The 19,898-nt window shown below is 49.3% G+C and overlaps 1 protein-coding gene across 4 annotated transcripts in view; it reads left to right on the top strand.

Annotated features, from left to right (window-relative positions):
* The window catches only part of LOC311522656 (uncharacterized protein), a 64,770-nt gene that overhangs the window by 25,971 nt on the left and 18,901 nt on the right, over window positions 1-19,898 (top strand). For all 4 annotated transcript variants that reach the window (XR_014712174.1, XM_084632112.1, XM_084632111.1 and 1 more), the window contains exons 4-11: window positions 1,298-1,561; window positions 7,922-8,161; window positions 8,584-8,640; window positions 9,167-9,406; window positions 12,697-12,936; window positions 14,150-14,377; window positions 17,988-18,209; window positions 19,248-19,310. Coding sequence is in view for 3 of the 4 variants with exons in the window: in XM_084632112.1 (XP_084488238.1) it covers window positions 1,298-1,561; window positions 7,922-8,161; window positions 8,584-8,640; window positions 9,167-9,406; window positions 12,697-12,936; window positions 14,150-14,377; window positions 17,988-18,209; window positions 19,248-19,310 (1,554 nt within the window). In the remaining variant the exon portion in view is untranslated. The remainder of the gene's footprint in view (window positions 1-1,297; window positions 1,562-7,921; window positions 8,162-8,583; window positions 8,641-9,166; window positions 9,407-12,696; window positions 12,937-14,149; window positions 14,378-17,987; window positions 18,210-19,247; window positions 19,311-19,898) is intronic.

The raw sequence follows: 19,898 nt of genomic DNA, 5'->3' as shown, positions 1-19,898 counted from the left end.
CCCCTGGCAGCGAGTCTCAGAGCCTGAGACTACAGACTCATGCTCATGCTACGGCTCTATAAATAGCTGTGTAGATATTGCCTATTGCCAACTGCCTATGCTTCACACTCCAAGTCAGAACGTCTGCAAGCTACGCAAGCCCCATGAGCCCAAATCTGTAGACCCAGGATCTGAGACTCACTGCTGTGGGTTTCTGCTTGCTGCATAGACATAACCTTAGATATCAGGATGAGACTTGGGGTACAGGGCTAATTACCCCACATCTGATACTGCAGGGCTTTCACACCTTGCTCTGAAGCATCTGGTTCTGGCCACTGTCAGGGACAGGACACTGGGCTAGATGGACTAGATCCAGCCTGGTGGTTCCTACATTCCTCCTGGCCTGTCCCATTACACAGGCTGTGGCAGTTGCTGCTGTGTTACCTGAAGAAAGGCATGGCCCAGGAGGTTAAATGAATGACACTGTCAGAACATTAAACAGCCAGTTGTGGCCTGGGGGTCTGTCAGCACAGAGAGTTTAGTTTTTTATGGTGACTTACCTGGAGCAATTGTGTGAAGCACTGTACAGATAGAGGGGAAGAGACAGTCCCTCTTCTGAAGAGATTGCATCAGCAGAGACAGGAGGTGGGAGAAGGGAAGGATTATTCTCTCCATTGAACAGGACGAGAACTGAGGCCCTGAGGGGTGGAAAGACTTGCTTGAGGTCACATAAGAAGCTTTTATTAGAACCAGGAACTGACCCCAGGTATCATGTGTCCCAGGGGAGTGCCTTAACCACAAGGCCACCCTTCCAGAGCTGGGTAGATGCTCTCCTCCTGCCGTACTGGTGCTGGTTGGGACAGTTAGCATTAGTCACCTGACATAATACTGGAGAAGGCTGAGATAGAGGGAGGCTGGAGAGGGGTGAAAAGGGGAATGTGAGGTAAGGGGAAAAGAGCAGGAACCTATCACTGCACATCTCGGAGGCTGGCAGATCTGGCCAGTCCGACACCAATGGTCCAATGTCCTCACTGCTTGTGTTGAGGCCTGGATGTCTTTGAGTCCACAAAGCAAAGATCAGTCCTCAGTGCGGTTTGGGGGAGAGAAATGAGAGAGAATTGTTCTTAATGGATGGTAGCATTCTTTGGGGGCGGGGAACACAAACCTCAGGCATGGCCCCCTGCGTGCTGGGGAGTTGCGGGAGGGACGGTGACACCTGAGGCATGATCCATCCTCGAGCTCCCCTGTTCAGGGCTGAGGCTAACTGGCTCCAGGGAACAGCCTGAAATGGCCTGAACAGCTTGAAATTGTTTTTTAGTGCCGCTCTCTCCAGAGGAACATTTTGTGAAGCGGCACCGAGAACAACTAATTCAACGAGTCTCCTCAGTGGACAAAGTCCTGGGCCTGCTACGTGGGGATGTGCTGAACTATAAGCAATACCAGAGCATCTCATCTGAGAGATCTGACCTGGAGAGAATGCGGAAGCTGTTCGAGCTGGTGCCAAGCTGGGACACACTACACAAGGATCGGCTTTACCAGGCACTGACCAGAACAAATCGAGCCCTCATTGAAGAGCTAGAAGGTAAATAAATGGAGTAAGAAAATAACCTCCCTCTCCATCCCCATGGGAACTGCCCCCTGAGCCCAGCCCAGAGGAGCACTAGCTCATCTTTCTGGGTTTTTCTTTGAGTAGATGCAGCCAGGTATTCCACTTAAGTGTGTGCACACCAAGCATGCCGGAGCAGGAGAGTTTTGTCTAGCAGTACTCATAGAGGGGTGGCACTCACACCTCATGGCCATAGTCCCTCTCTAGTTATATGAGGTGACACTGCCCTGACCCACCTCAGTTCCTTCTTACCACCCATAGCGGGAGTCGGCACTCTTTGTGATTTCAAGCCTCACAATCCTCTATTCAGTGACTTTTTTCTAGCTGACTGTAGTTCATTAGTATCCTAGCGTAGTGCTATTTGGACTTAGTGTTAGTTGTACTTTAAGTGTTCCCTGCTGATGCTTTCACCAGGATTTAAACATTGTCCGTCGTGTGTGGGGGTGATCCCCAATAACGATCCCCACACCTGGTGCTTGTTGTGTCTACGTGAAGCCCATGTCAAGGAGCAGCTTTCAATCTGCAGATCGTTCATGAAACAGACTCGTGAGATACCGCTTTTCAAGCATTTTCACTTTCTGCTTGTGTTGGGAGCTGTGGAGGAGGTTCCATGGGGTCACTGAGTTCTGAGTTTCTAGTCTCTGTATTTTCTGGTGCCCAAATCCAAGGGAGGGGTAAGACCTGTTCTCAACCTTCGTGGCCTTAACAATTAGATAGATTATAGGACAGAAAATATCAATTTGCCTCTATATAAATTGATGGTACACCCACATCTTGAATACCATGTGCAGATGTGGTCGCCCCATCTCAAAAAAGATACATTGTGATTGGAAAAGGTTCAGAAAAGGGCAACAAAAATTATTAGGGGTATGGAACAGCTTCCTTATGAGGAAAGATTAATAAGACAGGGACTTTTCAGCTTGGAAAAGAGACAGCTAAGGGGAGATATGATTGAAGTCTATAAAATCATGACGGATGTGGAGAAAGTAGATAAGGAAGTGTTGTTTACTACTTCTCATAACTAGAGATCACCAAATAAAATTAATAGGCAGCAGGTTTAAAACAAATAAAAGGATGTATTTCTTTACACAATGCACAGTCAATCCGTGGAACTCCTTGCCAGAGGATGCTGTGAAGGCCAAGACCATAACAGGGTTCAAAAAAGAACTAGATAAATTCATGGAGGAAAGGTCCATCAATGGCTATTAGCCAGGGTGGGTAGGGATAGTGTCCCTAGCCTCTGTTTGCCAGAACCTGGGAATGAGTGAGAGGGGATGGATCACCTGATGATTACCTGTTCTGTTCATTCCCTCTGGGGCATTTGTCACTGGCCATTGTTGGAAGACAGGATATTGTGCCAATGGACCTTTGGTCTGACCCAGTATGGCCGTTCTTATGTTCTTAGGTAAATATATCAGGTACATGAGGTTCCTAATGGTCACTCTATCAACTGTCCTCCCAACATTGTCTGAGAATGGCTGGTTTTGCTGTCTTGGACCTTCAGGGCACCTACTTTCATGTGGCAATTTTGCGAAACCACAGAAAATTCTTTGAGTCATCTTAGTGGAGCACCATTTCCAGTACACGATGCTTCCCTTTGGCCTCGCTTGTGCTCCTTGGGTTTTTACCAAGTGGATGGCCATTGTTATGGCATGTCTTAGAAAGAAAGGGATCCACATCTTCCTGGATTTGGATGAATGGTTACAGAGGGGCAGATCCAGTGAGGAAGTCTTTTCTCATGTCAACGTCACACTGCACCTATTTGACCATCTGGGTCTCGTCCTAAACACCAAGAAGCCAGCTTCGGTTCTCACTCAGAAAATAGAGTTCATTGGAGCTCTATTAGACTCTATATGAGTTTGAGAGCGTTTCTGCCAAGCAACCATTTTCAGGAGTTTTGCCACCTCTGTTTCAATCTGCAATCTCAGCTTTTCATGACAGTTCAGATGTGTCTGAGGCTCTTGGGCCATATGTCTGCTTGCACGAAGGTGATCCAGTTCGCAAGGCTGCATCTTCACCCAGTGGTGAGCTGGAGCCGGTTCGCACCGGTTCACGTGAACCGGTTGTTAAATTTTGAAGCAGTTTTGGAACCAATTGTTAAAAATTGTTACGGCTCCCTGAGCTCCCGGCCGGGGAGGCTCCCCCGGCCCCTCCCCCGCCTCCCCCCCTCTCGCAGAGCCTCAGCGTGCCGCTCCACTGCTGCCAGCGCTCTGGAGCGCTCCTGGGCAGCTCGGCAGCTCCTGCTGCTTTCAGCAGCCTGGTAAGGGGGTGGGGCTGCGAGCTCCAGCAGGCGCGCGGCATCCATACACGCTGCCCTGAGCAGCACGGTAAGGGGGCTGGGCCAGGGCTGGGAGGAGGGGTTGGGTAAGCGGAAGGGAGTGGTTGGAGGGGGCGGAGGTTCTGTGGGGACAGTCAGGGGACAGGGAACTGGGAGGGCTGGGTAGGTGTGGGAGTTCTGGGGGTCTGTCGGGGTGGTGGTGGTGGATGGGGTCGGGGCAGTCAGGGGACAGGGAGCGGGGCAAGTTGGGTAGGGGGTGGGGTCCTGGGGGGCAGTTAGGGTGGGGGGGTCTCTGGAGGGGGTGGTCAGGGGACAAGGAGCGGGGGGGGGTTGATGGGTTGCAGGTTCTGAGGGGGGCAGTCGGGGGCAGGAAGTGGGTGGGGTTGGATAGGGGGCAGGGACAGGCTGTTTTGGGAGCCACAGTCTTCCTTACCCAGCCCCCGATACAATTTTGCAACCCCGATATGGCCCTCAGGCCAAAAAGTTTGCCCACCCCTGGTCTAGTTTATTATTTTATTAACAGGGGTCACATTTGCCTCATTCGTTATGTTGATATGCGTTTAATAAAGCAATACTTTGTTTCTATTGCAATAAACATGTACAAATGTTTTTTATTTTTTTATTGTTAAGTATGACTCCCAATGACTCAATGCATTGCCACTTCTTATGGAGAAAGGTACAAAAAATACATACAGTGGCACGTCCTTTAAATCAGAACTTTTTATAGGGAACTGGTTGTTAAGATTTTGGCAGCTCATCACTGTCTTCACCCCCTCTAAATGTGGCTCAGGGCAGTTTACCATCTGACTCTTCACTTCTTGGACACATTGGTCCATCTTCCTTCACTGGCTCTGGATTCCTTACACTGGAGCTGGTAATTACAGAGAATGTTTGTTTGTCAGGGCATTCCTTTCATCTGGCCCTTACCAATCAGGACTGTTGTCACTGATGCCTTCCTGAGAGGGAGCACATCTGGGGTTGCTGAAAATCCAAGGTCTGTGGTCAGAGCTGAAGTCCTCTCTGCATATCAACATGCTGGAGCTTTGGACCATTTACAATGCATGTCGTATTTTTGAGGTCCCTGTCAGGGGCTCAGTGTTTCACGTATTTACCAGCAATACCACTGTGGCAATGTATTAAGTGAACAAACAAGGAGGAACACACTCCAGGGTGCTCTGCCAAGAGGCAATCCGATTGTGGCAGTTTTTCATCAAGGAGAGTGTCACTCCAATAGGTGACAACTTCCCTGGGGTTCAGAATCATCTTATGGACCATCTCAGCAGGAATTTTTTGCTGAGTCACAAGTGGCCTCTGGATTATCTTTGTAACCTGGGACATTCCAGTGATCAACCTGTTTGCTATAACAGGAAATGTCACTTGTTCTACTCTCAAGGTAGCCTTAGTCTGGGATCCCTGTCCTATGCCTTCCATCTCAGTGGTTGAGTGATGCTCTTCTACACCTTTCCCTCAATTCTGATCATCCCACGGGTCATCCTCAAATTGATGGTGGATCAGGCTAAGCTCATCCTTGTTGTGCCCAGCATATCTGAGGCAGTGCTGGTTCTCTGACCTTCTTGCGCTGTCAGTTCAGCCTCCCATACCGCTTCCTGTCAATCCTGACCTACTCGTTCAGAATCACGGTAGCATCTTGTACCTCGCATCTCATGGCATGGCTGCTGCATGGTTGAATGAGGAAGAAGAGTGATGTTTGGCAGCTGTTCAGCAGATTCCACTCAACAGTAGAAAGCCCTCTATCAGGATGGCCTATTCAGCAAAATGAAAACAATTTTCTATGTGGTCATTAGCCTGCAGAATTCAACTGATGCTGGCTTCCATCCAGGACATCATGGAATACCTGCTGTTCCTTCAGTCATCGGGACACATGCTGAATTTGTTGAAAATGCAGTGATATTGGCGTTTGATCCCCCTATTCAGGAAAGATCAGTCTTCTCCAATCCCATGGTAGCAAGATTCTTAAAAGGGGCTTCTTTGTCTACATTCTCCAGTCTGAAAGCCGGTTCCTCTGTGGGACCTTAACATGGGCTTTACAGTGCTGATGGGACCTCCATTTGAGCCCCTAGCAACTTGTCCCTTTCCTCTCTTGCGTCAGAAAACTGCATTCCTGATAATGATAACACCCGCAAGGAGAGTGTGTGTGAGTTGCAGGCTCTGATGGCAGGGCCTCCTTACATGCAGTGCTCCACGGGCAAGAGGACTTCATCCCATTTTTTTGTCTAAAGTGGTTTCTAAGTTTCATTTGAATCAGGCTGTGTACTTACCTGTATTCTTTCCTAAGCCATATTCATCTCCAGAGGAGCAGCATCTCCATACATTAGACACCAGGTAATGTCTAGCCTTCTATCGAGACAGGACTTCTTTGTGTCTTGCCTGACCTGTTTATGTCATATGCAGATCATATGAAGGATCAAGCAGTACATTCACAGACGATTTCTAGATGAATAACACCCTGCATCAAGACTGTATATGAAATAGTTTGGCTATTCCCCCTCAGTGGGTGCAAGCTCATTCAACGAGAGCACGTCAAAAGCTTTCCTCTGTGATGTTTTCATATCGGACATTTGCAGAGTTCCTACATGGTCATCCATACATATATTTACCAACTCTTATGCCATTACCACATCTTCCAGGATGGATGCAAGCTTCAGAAAGGGGGGTCCTGGTAGACTCCAAGCCCCACCTCCTGAGGAGGGTATTGCTTGTGAGTCACCTAAGCAAAATACAGAGCTGCATCTACTCAAAGAGGAAGAAATGGTTACTTACTGTAACTGCTCTTCAAACCATGATGCATACGTGTATTTCACAACCCACCATCCATCCCCTCTGCATCAGGGTCTCATTTCTGAGTTCGGTGCGTAGGAAATGATGTAGGTTGGGTCTGCACCGCCTCAGGTAGGCAGAGGAGGGGCGAGAGGCATGATGTGCAAGCACCACCCCCCTACTGACACTGCTAGGCAAAGTTCTCCAGATCTGGCATGCTAGGTGTGCTCACACTTAAGTGCAATACACCTCTGCATCACATCTCAAAGAACTATGGTTACAGTAAGTAACTGTTCCTTTGTACACCTCGGCCCTCACTGGTTTCAGGACTGAGCAAGGATTTTAAAGCAACCCCGTAGGGCCAGGGCAGGAGCTGCAGCTAAATTACAAATCACCCAAGGGGGTTAATCCCTAGTTTAACTGCATTAGTAACCACAAATGTATTTACAGAATGGCACCACTTCTGCAATTTCCAGCTGGCCCCCAAGCTGGCCTCCTCACCTCTCTCTGTAGCCCTTCCCAGAAATCACCCCAGCCTGCCCCGCCTCCAGTATTCCCCCTGGCTCATCCCTTTACACTGTGCTGGGAGCTGCTGGAACAATTAGTGCTGAACCTAGCAATGTGGTTAGCCCAGACAGCCTTAACTCTGCCCCATCTCCCCCCACTCTTCACTGAAGCCAGTGACATTTAAGAATGAACTTCACAGTCTTGTCCTTAGGGGAGAGAGAGATTAAAAAGTCATTGGCTGATTCACTTAGGATTCTGTGAAAGGTCCTGCCCATAACCTTCCTCCCCAATAGCTAAAACTGTTCACTGCTGTTTTAAATTGTGCTGTGTTGTTGTGCGGTTGTTAGAGTTGTCAGGTCCTGTCCCAGAAGTGGCTGCATGTCAGTGCAGGGAAGTGATCCCCATCTGTACTTCCTGTGAAGCACTTTGAGATTCCCCTGGGTAAGAGGAACTGGAAAAATAAAGAAGCTTTGTTACCAAGGACCAGATTGTGTCCTGTCCCTGCAGTGTGTGTGTGTTTGGGGGGAAAAGAGAAACTTTCAGTCATGTGCCCTGCACTGGGAACAGTAAGCCCCTGCGCTTAGTAGAGCAGAGAAACTATTCACACCATGTGCTCCAATGGAGGGACCATGAACCCTGAGCCACCATCTGTCCTGGGGGCAGGGCAGCTTTGCCTCAATCCCTGCTCAGGGCTCTGGTAACTGTCTGAAATAACATGGTGGTTCAATTCAGCAATTCCAGACTGTTTAATTTTGGAATGTCTTTCTCTTCAGGGGAACATTTTGTCAAGCAGCACCGAAAGCAGCTGATACAGCAAGTCTCTCGGGTGGACGAGGTCCTGGCTCTGCTCCACGGAGACGTACTGGATGATGAGCAGTACCGGAGCATCAGAACTGACCCAGGGAGAATGCGGAAGCTGTACAAGCTGGTGCCCAGCTGGGACTCATGGCGCGAGGACCACCTCTACCAGGCACTGAAAGCAACAGACGGAGCCCTCATCGAGGAGCTGGAAGGTAAGGAGCTGTAATGAAGATAACAACCTCCCCCAGCTCTCCCAGAGGGTGGCACTGGTGCATCTCTCTGCATCTTTATCCCTTGCCCATCATTATGGTATCAGGGATGGACAAGGATTCTAAAGTAGTTCCTTAGTGCAGGGCAGGAGCTTTGAGTGAGCTGTTAATGACCCAATCTGATTAACTCTTCATTAACTGTTCTGGGGCCCCAGAGAGAGGGGGAGAGTTCCCCCATGGGTGGGTGACTGTGGGAGCTGGATCGGGGCTTTCATGGGCTGGGGAAGGAGGCCACCAGGATGGGGGTGGTTCCTATGGCTGGGGGAGAATCATGCCCAGTTTCGCATGCCCACTCTGGCTCTGAGATCTCTGTTCCACTAACCCAATCCTCACTCTCTGTACCCCACTTGCTCTCTTTCCTGCAGGCGCTGATGGCTGGGACCAGGAGTTATCTGCACTAAAAACCAGTGCAGGAGCTACCGGTGAGTCAAATCACCTAGCAGGATTAACCCTTGGTTAACTACATGGAGGGGCTGAGCATATTCACCCACAGAGCAACACAGCTTCTATAACCTACCAACAAGAGACCAGGCCTCCTCCCTGCTGCCCTGTCACCCTAAATCCTCCCCACTACATCCACCCAGTCCTGCCAGGGAAACACAAGGAAGGCAGCATGGGCAATTTCAGGGACAATTTCAGGGGCACAGAGGGGCTGTTTCCTCCATGCAACCCTGAGGCACAAGAAACACCAATGTGGTGTTTGGAGGAGGTCAGGCTCTGGCCTTGTCCCCACTGCCCCATGGAGCTGGCTGGGTTCAACAGAGAATCGGATAGCCCCATCCAAAGGGATCATGCAGCTGGCATGTCCCCCTGTGTGCCAGGAAGCTGGGGGAGGGGCTGTGACTCCTGAGGCATGATCTGTCCTGGAGCTCCCCCGGGGCAGGGACAGCCCCCAATAGCTTTGCCATTAAATTGAGTTATTCATAGGTTTTTGTGCCCTTTTCCTAGGGGAACATTTTGTTGAACGGCACCAAAAGCAGCTGATCGAACGAGTCTCCTCGGTGGACAAAGTCCTGGATCTGCTCCGCAGGGATGTACTGGAGCCTGAGATGTACCGGAGCCTCAGAACCAACCCGGAGACCATGCGGAGGCTGTATGAACTGGTGCAGACCAGGGACAGAAGGTTCAAGGACAGGCTGTACCAGACACTGAAGAAAAGAAACAGAGCCCTGGTTGAAGAGCTAGAGGGTAAATATATTGAGTAAATAAAATAATCTGTCCCTGTGCTCCTGGGGACAAAAAAACAAAACACCATAAGCAGCATAGCATACTGGAATAAATAGGATGAACAGACTATATATGACAGGTTTCAGAGTAACAGCCGTGTTAGTCTGTATTCGCAAAAAGAAAAGGAGTACTTGTGGCACCTTAGAGACTAACCAATTTATTTGAGCATGAGCTTTCGTGAGCTACAGCTCACTACATCGGATGCATGCCGTGGAAACTGTAGCAGACTTTATATATACACAGAGAATATGAAAAAATACCTCCTCCCACCCCACTGTCCAGCTGGTAATAGCTTATCTAAAGTGATCACCAGGTGGGCCATTTCCAGCACAAATCCAGGTTTTCAATCTAAAGCAAATACTCACCAACAACCACATACCACACAACAGAACCACTAACCCAGGAACTTATCCTTGCAACAAAGCCCGTTGCCAATTGTGCCCACATATCTATTCGGGGGACACCATCACAGGGCCTAATAACATCAGCCACACTATCAGAGGCTCGTATACCTGCACATCCACCAATGTGATATATGCCACCATGTGCCAGCAATGCCCCTCTGCCATGTACATTGGTCAAACTGGACAGTCTCTACGTAAAAGAATAAATGGACACAAATCAGATGTCAAGAATTATAACATTCATAAACCAGTCGGAGAACACTTCAATCTCTCTGGTCACGCAATCACAGACATGAAGGTCACTATCTTAAAACAAAAAAACTTCAAATCCAGACTCCAGCGAGAAACTGCTGAATTGGAATTCATTTGCAAATTGGAAACTATTAATTTAGGCTTAAATAGAGACTGGGAGTGGCTAAGTCATTATGCAAGGTAGCCTCTTTCCTCTTGTTTTTTCCTACCCCCCCCCCCAGATGTTCTGGTTTAACTTGGATTTAAACTTGGAGAGTGGTCAGTTTTGAAGGGGTTTTACCAGCAGGAGAGTGAGTTTGTGTGTGTATGGGGGTGGGGGGGATGTGAGAAAACCTGGATTTGTGCTGGAAATGGCCCACCTTAATTATGCACATTGTAGGGAGAATGGTCACTTTGGATGAGCTATTACCAGCAGGATAGTGAGTTTGTGTGTGTGGTTTTTGGGAGGGGGGTGAGGGGGTGAGAGAACCTGGATTTGTGCAGGAAATGGCCCAACTTTATTATCATGCACATTGTGTAAAGAGTTGTCACTTTGGATGGGCTATCACCAGCAGGAGAGTGAATCTGTGGGGGGAGGGGTGGAGGGTGAGAAAACCTGGATTTGTGCTGGAAATGGCCCACCTGGTGATCACTTTAGATAAGCTATTACCAGCTGGACAGTGGGGTGGGAGGAGGTATTTTTTCATATTCTCTGTGTATATATAAAGTCTGCTACAGTTTCCACGGCATGCATCCGATGTAGTGAGCTGTAGCTCACGAAAGCTCATGCTCAAATAAATTGGTTAGTCTCTAAGGTGCCACAAGTCCTCCTTTTCTTTTTGCAGACTATATATGGTTACAATAAACTACTTAAGATACACACAGAGGCATGTATACAGCTTTCAGTATGCGGTTACAGTAGAACATTGAATCCGCAATGATAAAATACACAGAACTCTATACATATGTATAAGAAAACGTTACAATATTATATGTAACGAAAAACATCTACTTCTTAATACTGACACTCTGTGAATGTTGGCCAGACAATTACAGAATGGGTGGGGTGGATCGCACTCAATTGCAGTCATCCAGCTTTATTAGCAGACACACCCAAGCAGTCTTATAAAATAGAAAGGAAATTAGACTTACACTCCTTCACCAATCCCTCTGCCTCACCTCAGTTCCTTCTGCTCTGTCTGCCTTTGCTACGATCTTACTCTCTGTCACTGCTGCTTCTGCCCAGTTGCCTTCTCCACTGCTGTTGAGCTTCTCCTGTTGCTTCTTTCCTGGTCTCTTCCGCTCTCACGCACCCAAGGATACCAGTCTGTCAAAGCCTCATTATATTCAGTTTCTGGCCTCCTCTGATTGGTTCACCTTTCAGGCTTGGATTAGCATAGCCTCCTCTGCTCCTCCCTACGTGGGTGGCAACTGTCCAGCCATCACTTCAGCCAGGCAGGCGGTCGAGCTTCATATGCTGGTTCTGAACCCACTTATACAGTTTTTGTTAAGGACAAAGTATATCTACACCTCATCTGAGGTTTCCCTCTAAAGTGGTATCTGACTTCCATATTTACTTACCTATGTTACACCAGTCTCAAATAGGTAAGAGGAGAGATATGAGAAGGGCCTTGGCATTTTACATTGACAGGTCTAAACAGTTCCATTTGTCAACCCAGCTATTTGTTGCAGTCACAAAGAGAATGAAAGGTCTCCCAGTCTTGTCTCAGAGAACTTTGTCATGAATAGCCTACTGTATTTGCTTATTCTACCCCCTGGCTGAGGTAACCCTGCCAAGCAAAGTAAGCATACATTAAACAAGATTGCTTATACATGTTTCTATCCAGGATATTTGTAGATCAGCAACTTGGTCTTCATTTCACATGTTTGCATCCCATTATACCATCACTGAACTGTCTAGGGAAGATGCTAAATTTGGGCAAGTTATCCTCCAGTCTTAGTCAGATAGATTGCCATCCCTCTCCCTGCTTTTATGGCTTGTGAGTCACCAAGATCAAAATGCATATATGCCATCACTTGAAGAAGAAAAAAATGGTTACAAACTTGTTCCATAATTATTCTTTGAGATGTGTTGCACATGTCCATTCCACAACCTGCCCTTCTACCCCTCTGCATTGGAGTTTTGTGGCAAGAAGGAAATGATGAGGGCAGGTATGGCTCAGCCTTTTATACTGGCATGCAGTGGGTGAGTGATGTCAGAGGATGATTAAGTTGCCCTAACGGATACCACTGCAGGAAAAATTTCTGATGACTGTGGATGGCGGAGGCACCCACCAAGAGTGTAATGGAGATGTGCAACACCTCTCAAAGACCAACAGTTACAGAACAGGTTAGTAAACTTTTTTTCCTTTAACAAGGTATCACCATGCATAAAAACAAAACACAGACAAATTCCAAAGAATGCAGCACAATCCATGGTGTGGAACTATGGGTGAGCATGCTTATAATTCATGTAAAGGAAGCTGACCTGAGCTGGTTTTTCCTATGCTCTCCTGTAGGGGGAGCAGAGTGTCTCATTTTTCTAGGTCTTCTAGCTCTGAGGCTCACAGAGAACCTTTAACTCAGTGACTTCATGTTTTTAACTCTTTCTCTCAGGAGAACATTTTGTTGACCGGCACCGAGAGCAGCTGATCCAGCGAGTCTCCAATATGGACAAAGTCTTGTTGCAGGTCACAACAAAGCCTGGGCAATGCGGGAGCATCAGAACTGAGGACACTGACTCAGAGAAGATGCGAAAGCTGTATGAGCTGGTGCCGAGCTGGAACAGAGAATGCAAGGACCGACTCCACAAGTTGCTGAAGGAAACGAACCGAGCCCTCATCAAAGAACTGGAGGGTAAATGAATGGAATCAAGAAAATTCCCTCCCACTGCACTCCTAGGGACCTGCACCCTGAGTGCATCCCAGTGGGGTATTTAGCTCATCTCTCTAGGTCTTTACACCTCAAGCACCATGGTGGTATTGGGGCTGGCCAAGGATTTTAAAGTATCCCGAGTAGGACAGGAGCTGTAACTGATGTATAAATTGCTATGGGGTGTTAACCCTCACAGAATAGTGCTGCTTTTACAAATCCTAGCTGTTCCTGGAGCCAGCCTCCTCCCAGCTGCCTATCCTCCTTCTGTGCCCCAAACTCAAATCACCCCAACCTGCCTTCCCCTTCCAATATTCCTCCTGGATCATCCCAATATGCAAGTGCTGGAAGCTGCTAGAGCAAAGGCAGAAGTTAGTGCTGCACCTCGATACGCAGCCTTAACTCTGACCATCTCCTCAACTCATCATCGGCCCCAGAGACATATCTGAGATCAATATCACTGTGAGGGACTTATCAATTTCTCTCTACCCTGCTGATGCAGCCAGGAGTCCAGCAAAGGTCCCATCCCCACTTCCCAACAGCCAAAACCTGCTCTCTGTCATTCCCGTCTTAAGTTCTTGTGCTGTGTTGTTGGGTGGTTGTTAAAGAGTTTCTGTGCCCTACCTCAGAGGTAGCTGCATTTCTATAGTGTATAAGTGGTCCCCATCTTTACTACCTTTGTAGCTCTTAGGGAGTCACCTGGATAAGACGGACTAGAGAAATAAAGGAGTTTTGTTACCTGGGCCTGCATGCTGCCCTGTCCATGTAGCGCGCATGGGGAGCCCGAAGGGACCTTCTTTCCTTGTGCAGGTGCCAGGCACAGCACTGAGAGGAGCAAAGGGGGCTGCTCCCTCCATGTGACTCTGGGGAACAATCCACCCCATAGCACTGGCAAGGAACAGGGACTCTGGCTCTGCCCCCCGGCCCATAGAACTGGGTGGGTGTAGTGTGGAAGCAGATGGGGACCAAAGGGATTGTTCAGTTGGGCATGTCCCCCTGTGTGCTGGGGAATGGGGGAGGGGCTGTGACCCTGGAGACTCAATCCATCCTGGAGCTCCTCCTGGGGACAGTGCAGCTTTGCTCCAGACCCTGCTCAAGGCTCTGAGTAAACAACCCCAGGGAACAACCTACCATGGGATCCGTAATTCACAGCACTGTTTTATGTTTTGTTTTTGTTTTTATATGTTCCCTTATTCAGAGGGGCACTTTGTCGACTGGCACCGAGAGCAGCTGATCCAGCGAGTCTCCAATGTGGAAGCTCTGTGCAGGAAAGTGCTGAGCACTGAGCAGTGCCAGAGCATTGTAACTGACCCCCTGAAGATGTGGAAGCTGTACAAGATAGTGCCGAGCTGGGACACATGGCAAAAGGACCGGCTCTACCAGGCACTGAAGGAGACAAACCTAGCTCTTGTTGAGGAATTGGAAGGTAAGTAACTGGTGCAAAATAAATTGAAGTTCCCCAAGCCCATCCCAGTGGGAGGGCTACCTCATAGAATCAGAGAAGATTAGGGTTGGAAAAGACCTCAGGAGGTCATCTAGTCCAACCCCCTGCTCAAAGCAGTACCAATCCCCAACTAAATCATCCCAGCCAGGACTTTTGTCAAGCCTGACCTTAAAAACCTCTAAGGATGGAGAGTCCACCACCTCCCTAGGTAACCCATTCCAGTGCTTCACCACACTCCTAGTGAAATAGTGTTTCCTAATATCCAACCTAGACCTCCCCCACGGCAACTTGAGACCACTGCTCCTTGTTCTGTTATCTGCTGTCACTGAGAACAGCCTAGCTCCATCCTCTTCGGAGCCCCCCTTCAGGTAGTTGAAGGCTGCTATCAAATCCCCCCCTCACTCTTCTCTTCTGCAGACTAAATAAGCCCTGTTCCCTCAGCCTCTCCTCATAAGTCATTTCCCCAGCCCCCTAATCATTTTTGTTGCCATCCACTGGACTCTCTCCAATTTGTCCACATCCTTTCTGTAGTGGGGGGACCAAAACTGGACACCATACTCCAGCTGTGGCCTCACCAGAGCCAAATAGAGGGGAATAATCACTTCCCTCGATCTGCTGGCAATGCTCCTACTAATGCAGCCCAATATGCCGTTAGCCTTCTTGGCAACAAGGGCACACTGCTGACTCATATCCAGCTTCTCATCCACTGTAATCCCCAGATCCTTTTCTTCAGAACTGCTGCTTAGCCACTTGGTCCCCAGCCTGTAGCGGTGCATGGGATTCTTCCGTCCTAAGTGCAGGACTCTGCATTTGTCCTTGTTGAACCTCATCAGATTTCTTTTCGCCCAATTCCCCAATTTGTCTAGATCACTCTAGACTCTATCCCTACCCTCCAGCGTATCTACCTCTCCCCCTAGCTTAGTGTCATCTGCGAACTTGCTGAGGGTGCAATCCATCCCATCATCCAGATCATCAATAAGGATGTTGAACAAAACTGGCCCCAGGACCAATCCCTGGAGCACTCCTCCTGATACCAGCTGCCAACTAGACATCGAGCCGTTTATCACTACCTGTTGAGCCCGACAATCCAGCCAGCTTTCTATCCACCTTATAGTCCATTCATCCAATCCATACATCTTTAATTTGCTGGCAAGAAGACTGTGTAACAAAAGCTTTGCTAAAGTCAAGACACATCATGTCCACCACTTTCCCCATATCCACAGAACCAGTTATCTCATCATAGAAGTCAATCAGGTTGTTCAGGCAGGATTTGTCCTTGGTAAACCCATGCTGACTGTTCCCGATCACTTTCCTCTCCTCCAAGTGCTTCAAAACAGATTCCTTGAGGACCTGCTCCATGATTTTGCTGGCATCTCTCTAGGAGTTTATCCCTTGCCCATCACTGTGGTATCTGGGCTGAACAAGGTTTACAGATTCCCCCTTTGGTACCAGGGAAGGAGCTGTGAATGAGTTATTAATGGCCCAGTAGAATTAACCCTTGGTTAACTGCACTAGTGACCATGGATTTGCAGAATGACACAGCTTCTAAAACCTCCAGCCATTGCTGGACCCACCCTCATCCTAGCAGCCTCTCGCCCTCTAAACCCTCTTTCCTAAAACCACCCCACCTTGCCCTACCCCTTCCAATATTCCTCCTGGATCATCCCATTAGACAGGTGCTGGGAGCTGCTATTGTGTTAGCTGGACAAGGGCTGCGGGCCCAGGAAATGAAATGAGTAGCTCTCTTCACCAGGAAACAGTCATAGCCTGGGGTCTATGAGCTGAGAGCTTAGCTGCCTGGTGAATGCACTGTCAGAGTCACAAGAGGGAAAAGAGCTGGACAGCAAAAGTGGGGAAGGGCTTAGCTGTGTGTTTCTGGAGTTCACAGGAATGAAGGTGGGCAGGTCAGCCACAGACAAGTGCTGCTCTGAGCCCTCAGTTGCTATCCGCCCATCATGGCATCTGACTGGTCTCTGGTCAACCAGTTGTTGCTGTGTAACTGTTCTTCAGCTGCTGCACCTCACCCCACAGGTAGCCATATTTCAGTACAGGATGAGCAATCTCCATCTCTACAGTCCGTAAAGCATTTTGAGATTCCTCTTCATAAAAGGGATGAAAGAAATTAAGGTTCTTCTCTGAGGGGCTCTGTATTATTCTCGCTTGTGGGGTTTGGCTCCTCAGCACTGGTGTGGTGTGGTGTGGCTCCCTTGCATCCCCTCCAAACCCTGCTTCCAGTCATTTATAATGTCCTTCCCCCTAGTTCCTAGCACATGAGGGGCTCTCCGAGTAGAACAAACAGACGAATGAAAGGTCCTCTCCCCTCTCTTCCCCTTATGAGAAAGGGGAATCCGAGTGAAGACAAAGAAAGGCAAATGTCCTTCAGGCAGTCTTTCTGGATTCAGCCCTTTGGGCTTGGTCTAGCCGCAGCTCTATTGTCTTTAGTGGGGTCTACCTCCAGCCTCTCCTCTTGGGCTGTCCTGCTTCACAGTCGGTCTGTGCAGCTTCGAGAGAGGTGAGGCCTGCAATGGTCTCCCTCTCAGCTGACCTGTCTCTGTTCGCAGTCTCTGTGGGGGAGCAGCTCTCCTCCTGTTCATCACCTCTTCCTGTGGCAGGTTTTCCCTTTTTAAGCTCCCCCAGTCAGGCAGAACAAGCCTTACAGTGCACCATGTTAGTGCCCAACAGGCCCAGATGGCTCTTTTGTCTCTTCTCCACTGGAGCGAGAGCACATCACTTCACAGCTGGGCAGTAGAACTGCCTTCAAAAACCCTGTCCATTGCGGGTCGGGGGACAGGAGGGCTCCTTTGTGGTGCTTATGTCATGTCCTGCTTATAGTGCAGAGAGCCAGTTGGGTGAGACTCAAACCAACTGAGACTGAGGTGATGTGGTCTGATTGGGAGAAGCAACAGGAAGAGATGGTGGGGGTGATTCCTGCCCCTTTGACTGAAGGTGTGCACCCACCTTTGGCTGGTTGGGTTCACCATCTCGGAGTCTAGTTTGAATCCCGGCTGTTACTAGGAGGCCAGGGAGCAGCAGCAGCCAGGTTGGCTTTTTCCATCTAGACGGCTGGGAGGCTTCAGCTCCTCCTTCTGGACACAGACTTTGCCACTGTTATCCCTGCCTCTGTCCCCTCTGCATTAGAGCTACTCAGGGCCTGCATCTGGTGCAGAATCTGACAGCCCACTTGCTAAGCAGGGGCCATTTTGTGAGCAAACCTGCACCCTACAACCTGCACTGGCTGCCTGTGGGTCTCTACATTGATCTTGGTTTTGACCTATAAAGCCCTAAATGCCTTTGGACTACCCTCTACCCACCTCTCTCCCTGTGGCACACTGCTCCTGTTACGGTCAGCAAAGGAGACCTTTGCTACAAGAGAGAGGGTGGCTGGCAGGGCATTCCCTCTCAAGGCCCCATCCCTTTAGGACTCATTGCAGGTGTCTGGAGTAGCCCCAGTGTAATGGCATGGAGGTCAGGTGTGGATGTACAGGATGGGCTAGGGAGTTTTTATTGTAGTGTGTATAAATCAAACTAAATAAATGATAAAATCAGTAACTGACTGTTTTTTTTTTTTTTTTGGTGCTGTCCTTCTCCCCAGGGAAACATTTTGTTGACCGGCACCGAGAACAGCTGATCCAGCGCGTCTCCCATGTCAACACAGTCCTGAATTTTCTCCATGGGAAGGTGCTGAACAGGAAGCAATACCAGAACATCAGAACTAAAACAATGAACCCAGAGATCATGTGGAGGCTGGAGTACCAGGGCTTCCTCTGCCCGACATCGACAGCAGCTAACAGAGACCTCATTGGAAAGTCACAGAGTAAATACATGACACCAAGAAAACATGCTCCCTCTGTGCTATGAAGGGGCGGTACCCAGTGCTCATCCCAAAGAGGCCACTAGCTCATCCCTCACCCATCACTGTGGTATTGGGGCTGGGACATGTGTGTTCAAGCAGCCCCCTCAATACTGTACAATGTGCAGCTGTGTGGAGCGCGGGGAGATTATTTCAATATTTGGTGCTGTTGGGTCCATTCCAGGCAAAACTAGCTCCAGCTGCACAATCCAGAGCTGGGCATCCCTCACCCCGACAGGCCAGGGTTTTGTTATCCCATCAGCTGCAAGCCCCTCCCCGCCATGGGCTGGGGAGTGATGCAGACACAAGTGATGGGGCTCTGATTTGCCCTGTCTCACAGAGGAGCTGTTTGTACCAGTCACATCAGCTCTCAAACCCCTCTCCGCTCTGGGGTGAGGGGCTCTTACATCTGGGTTTTTCTCTGGGCCCAGATCTAACTCCAAAGGGGTGTGGGGTGCGGGGGGGGCGATGTGGAGAAACTACACTAGAGAGCAGCAGTGATTGGTGAGCACAGTAAGTGATGAGGCTGCAGGTACCTCCCGCTCCTCTCACCCAGACCTCCTGCCCTCTCTGCTGGGTGAGCACTGTTTGATAGTGAAAAACTGGGACCCGGGGTTGGGGAGGGGGGAAAATGGGGAGAGGGCTTCCCTCTGCCTCCCTGGGACCCTCTACAGCAGCGTGTGCAGTGGGAGTGTCGATAGTTGTCCCTCTCTGCCCCCTTCACTATTGTCTCCCAGACCCAGCTTCTCTCTGCCCCCTCCCCCCGACTCTCACAGCTCTCCCTTTATATGGTCTGGCAGGTGAGGGGAAAGAAGGGACTTGGGGTCCCATGAGGAAGGGGTCTCCCCCACAGGGTGGTGGGAGGGGCAGCTCTTGGGGGTGAGTGAAGCTGGCAGGGTCCATGGCCACTGGGGGTGTCATGTCCCCTTTTAATACCCCTGCTCCAAGGGCTCTTAGGCTCCATGAGACTGATGCTGTCTGTCACTCTTTCTCTGCTTCTAGCCCTCCTTTCCTCCCTCCCTGAAAATCAAGGTCCATCTGCTAACACTGGGTTCAGAGTTGTGGGTAAGTTATTGCATGGCTCCATTAACCCTTTGTTAACCACACACAGGGACAAAGCAGGTTAGTCTGCAGAATAACTGTGTTCCTAAAACCTCCCATTGTCCTGTAACGGGTGGCCTGGTCCCCTCGCTGCTGCCTGATCGTCCCTGAAAGCTTCCCATTGTGACCTACCCCTACTAGAACCCTTGCTGACTCATTCCAGTATGTTGGTGATAGCATCTGTGTGATCAGAAACTAATTTTGTCTCTGGAAATGCCATTACCCCAGACAGCCTTAACTCTGCTCTCTCACCATGTCCCTGAATCTCTCCCATGCTCCTTGCAAGGCAAGAGTGTGTCAATGTAAAGTGTCAGTATCCTATTAGGTAACTTCTCAATCTCTCTATCCCAGCGGTGTCAAATACCCAGCCTGCTTTGTATATTTGAAACCCCTGATGATTACCATGAATACCATTCCATGGCCATTGGTGATTCCCTGTTCAGTTCATTCCCTATGGGGCACCTGGCATTGGCCACTGTCAGAAGACAGAATACTGGGCTAGATGGACCTTTGGTCTGACCCAGTATGGCTTCAGCCCTAGCATTCCAACAC

This window comes from Lepidochelys olivacea (genome assembly GCF_965140295.1).
Source record: "Lepidochelys olivacea isolate rLepOli2 genome assembly, chromosome: 6".
Lineage (NCBI taxonomy): Eukaryota > Metazoa > Chordata > Testudines > Cheloniidae > Lepidochelys > Lepidochelys olivacea.
The sequence above is the reverse complement of the archived record's forward strand: the minus strand, read 5'-3'. Positions and strand labels throughout refer to the sequence as shown.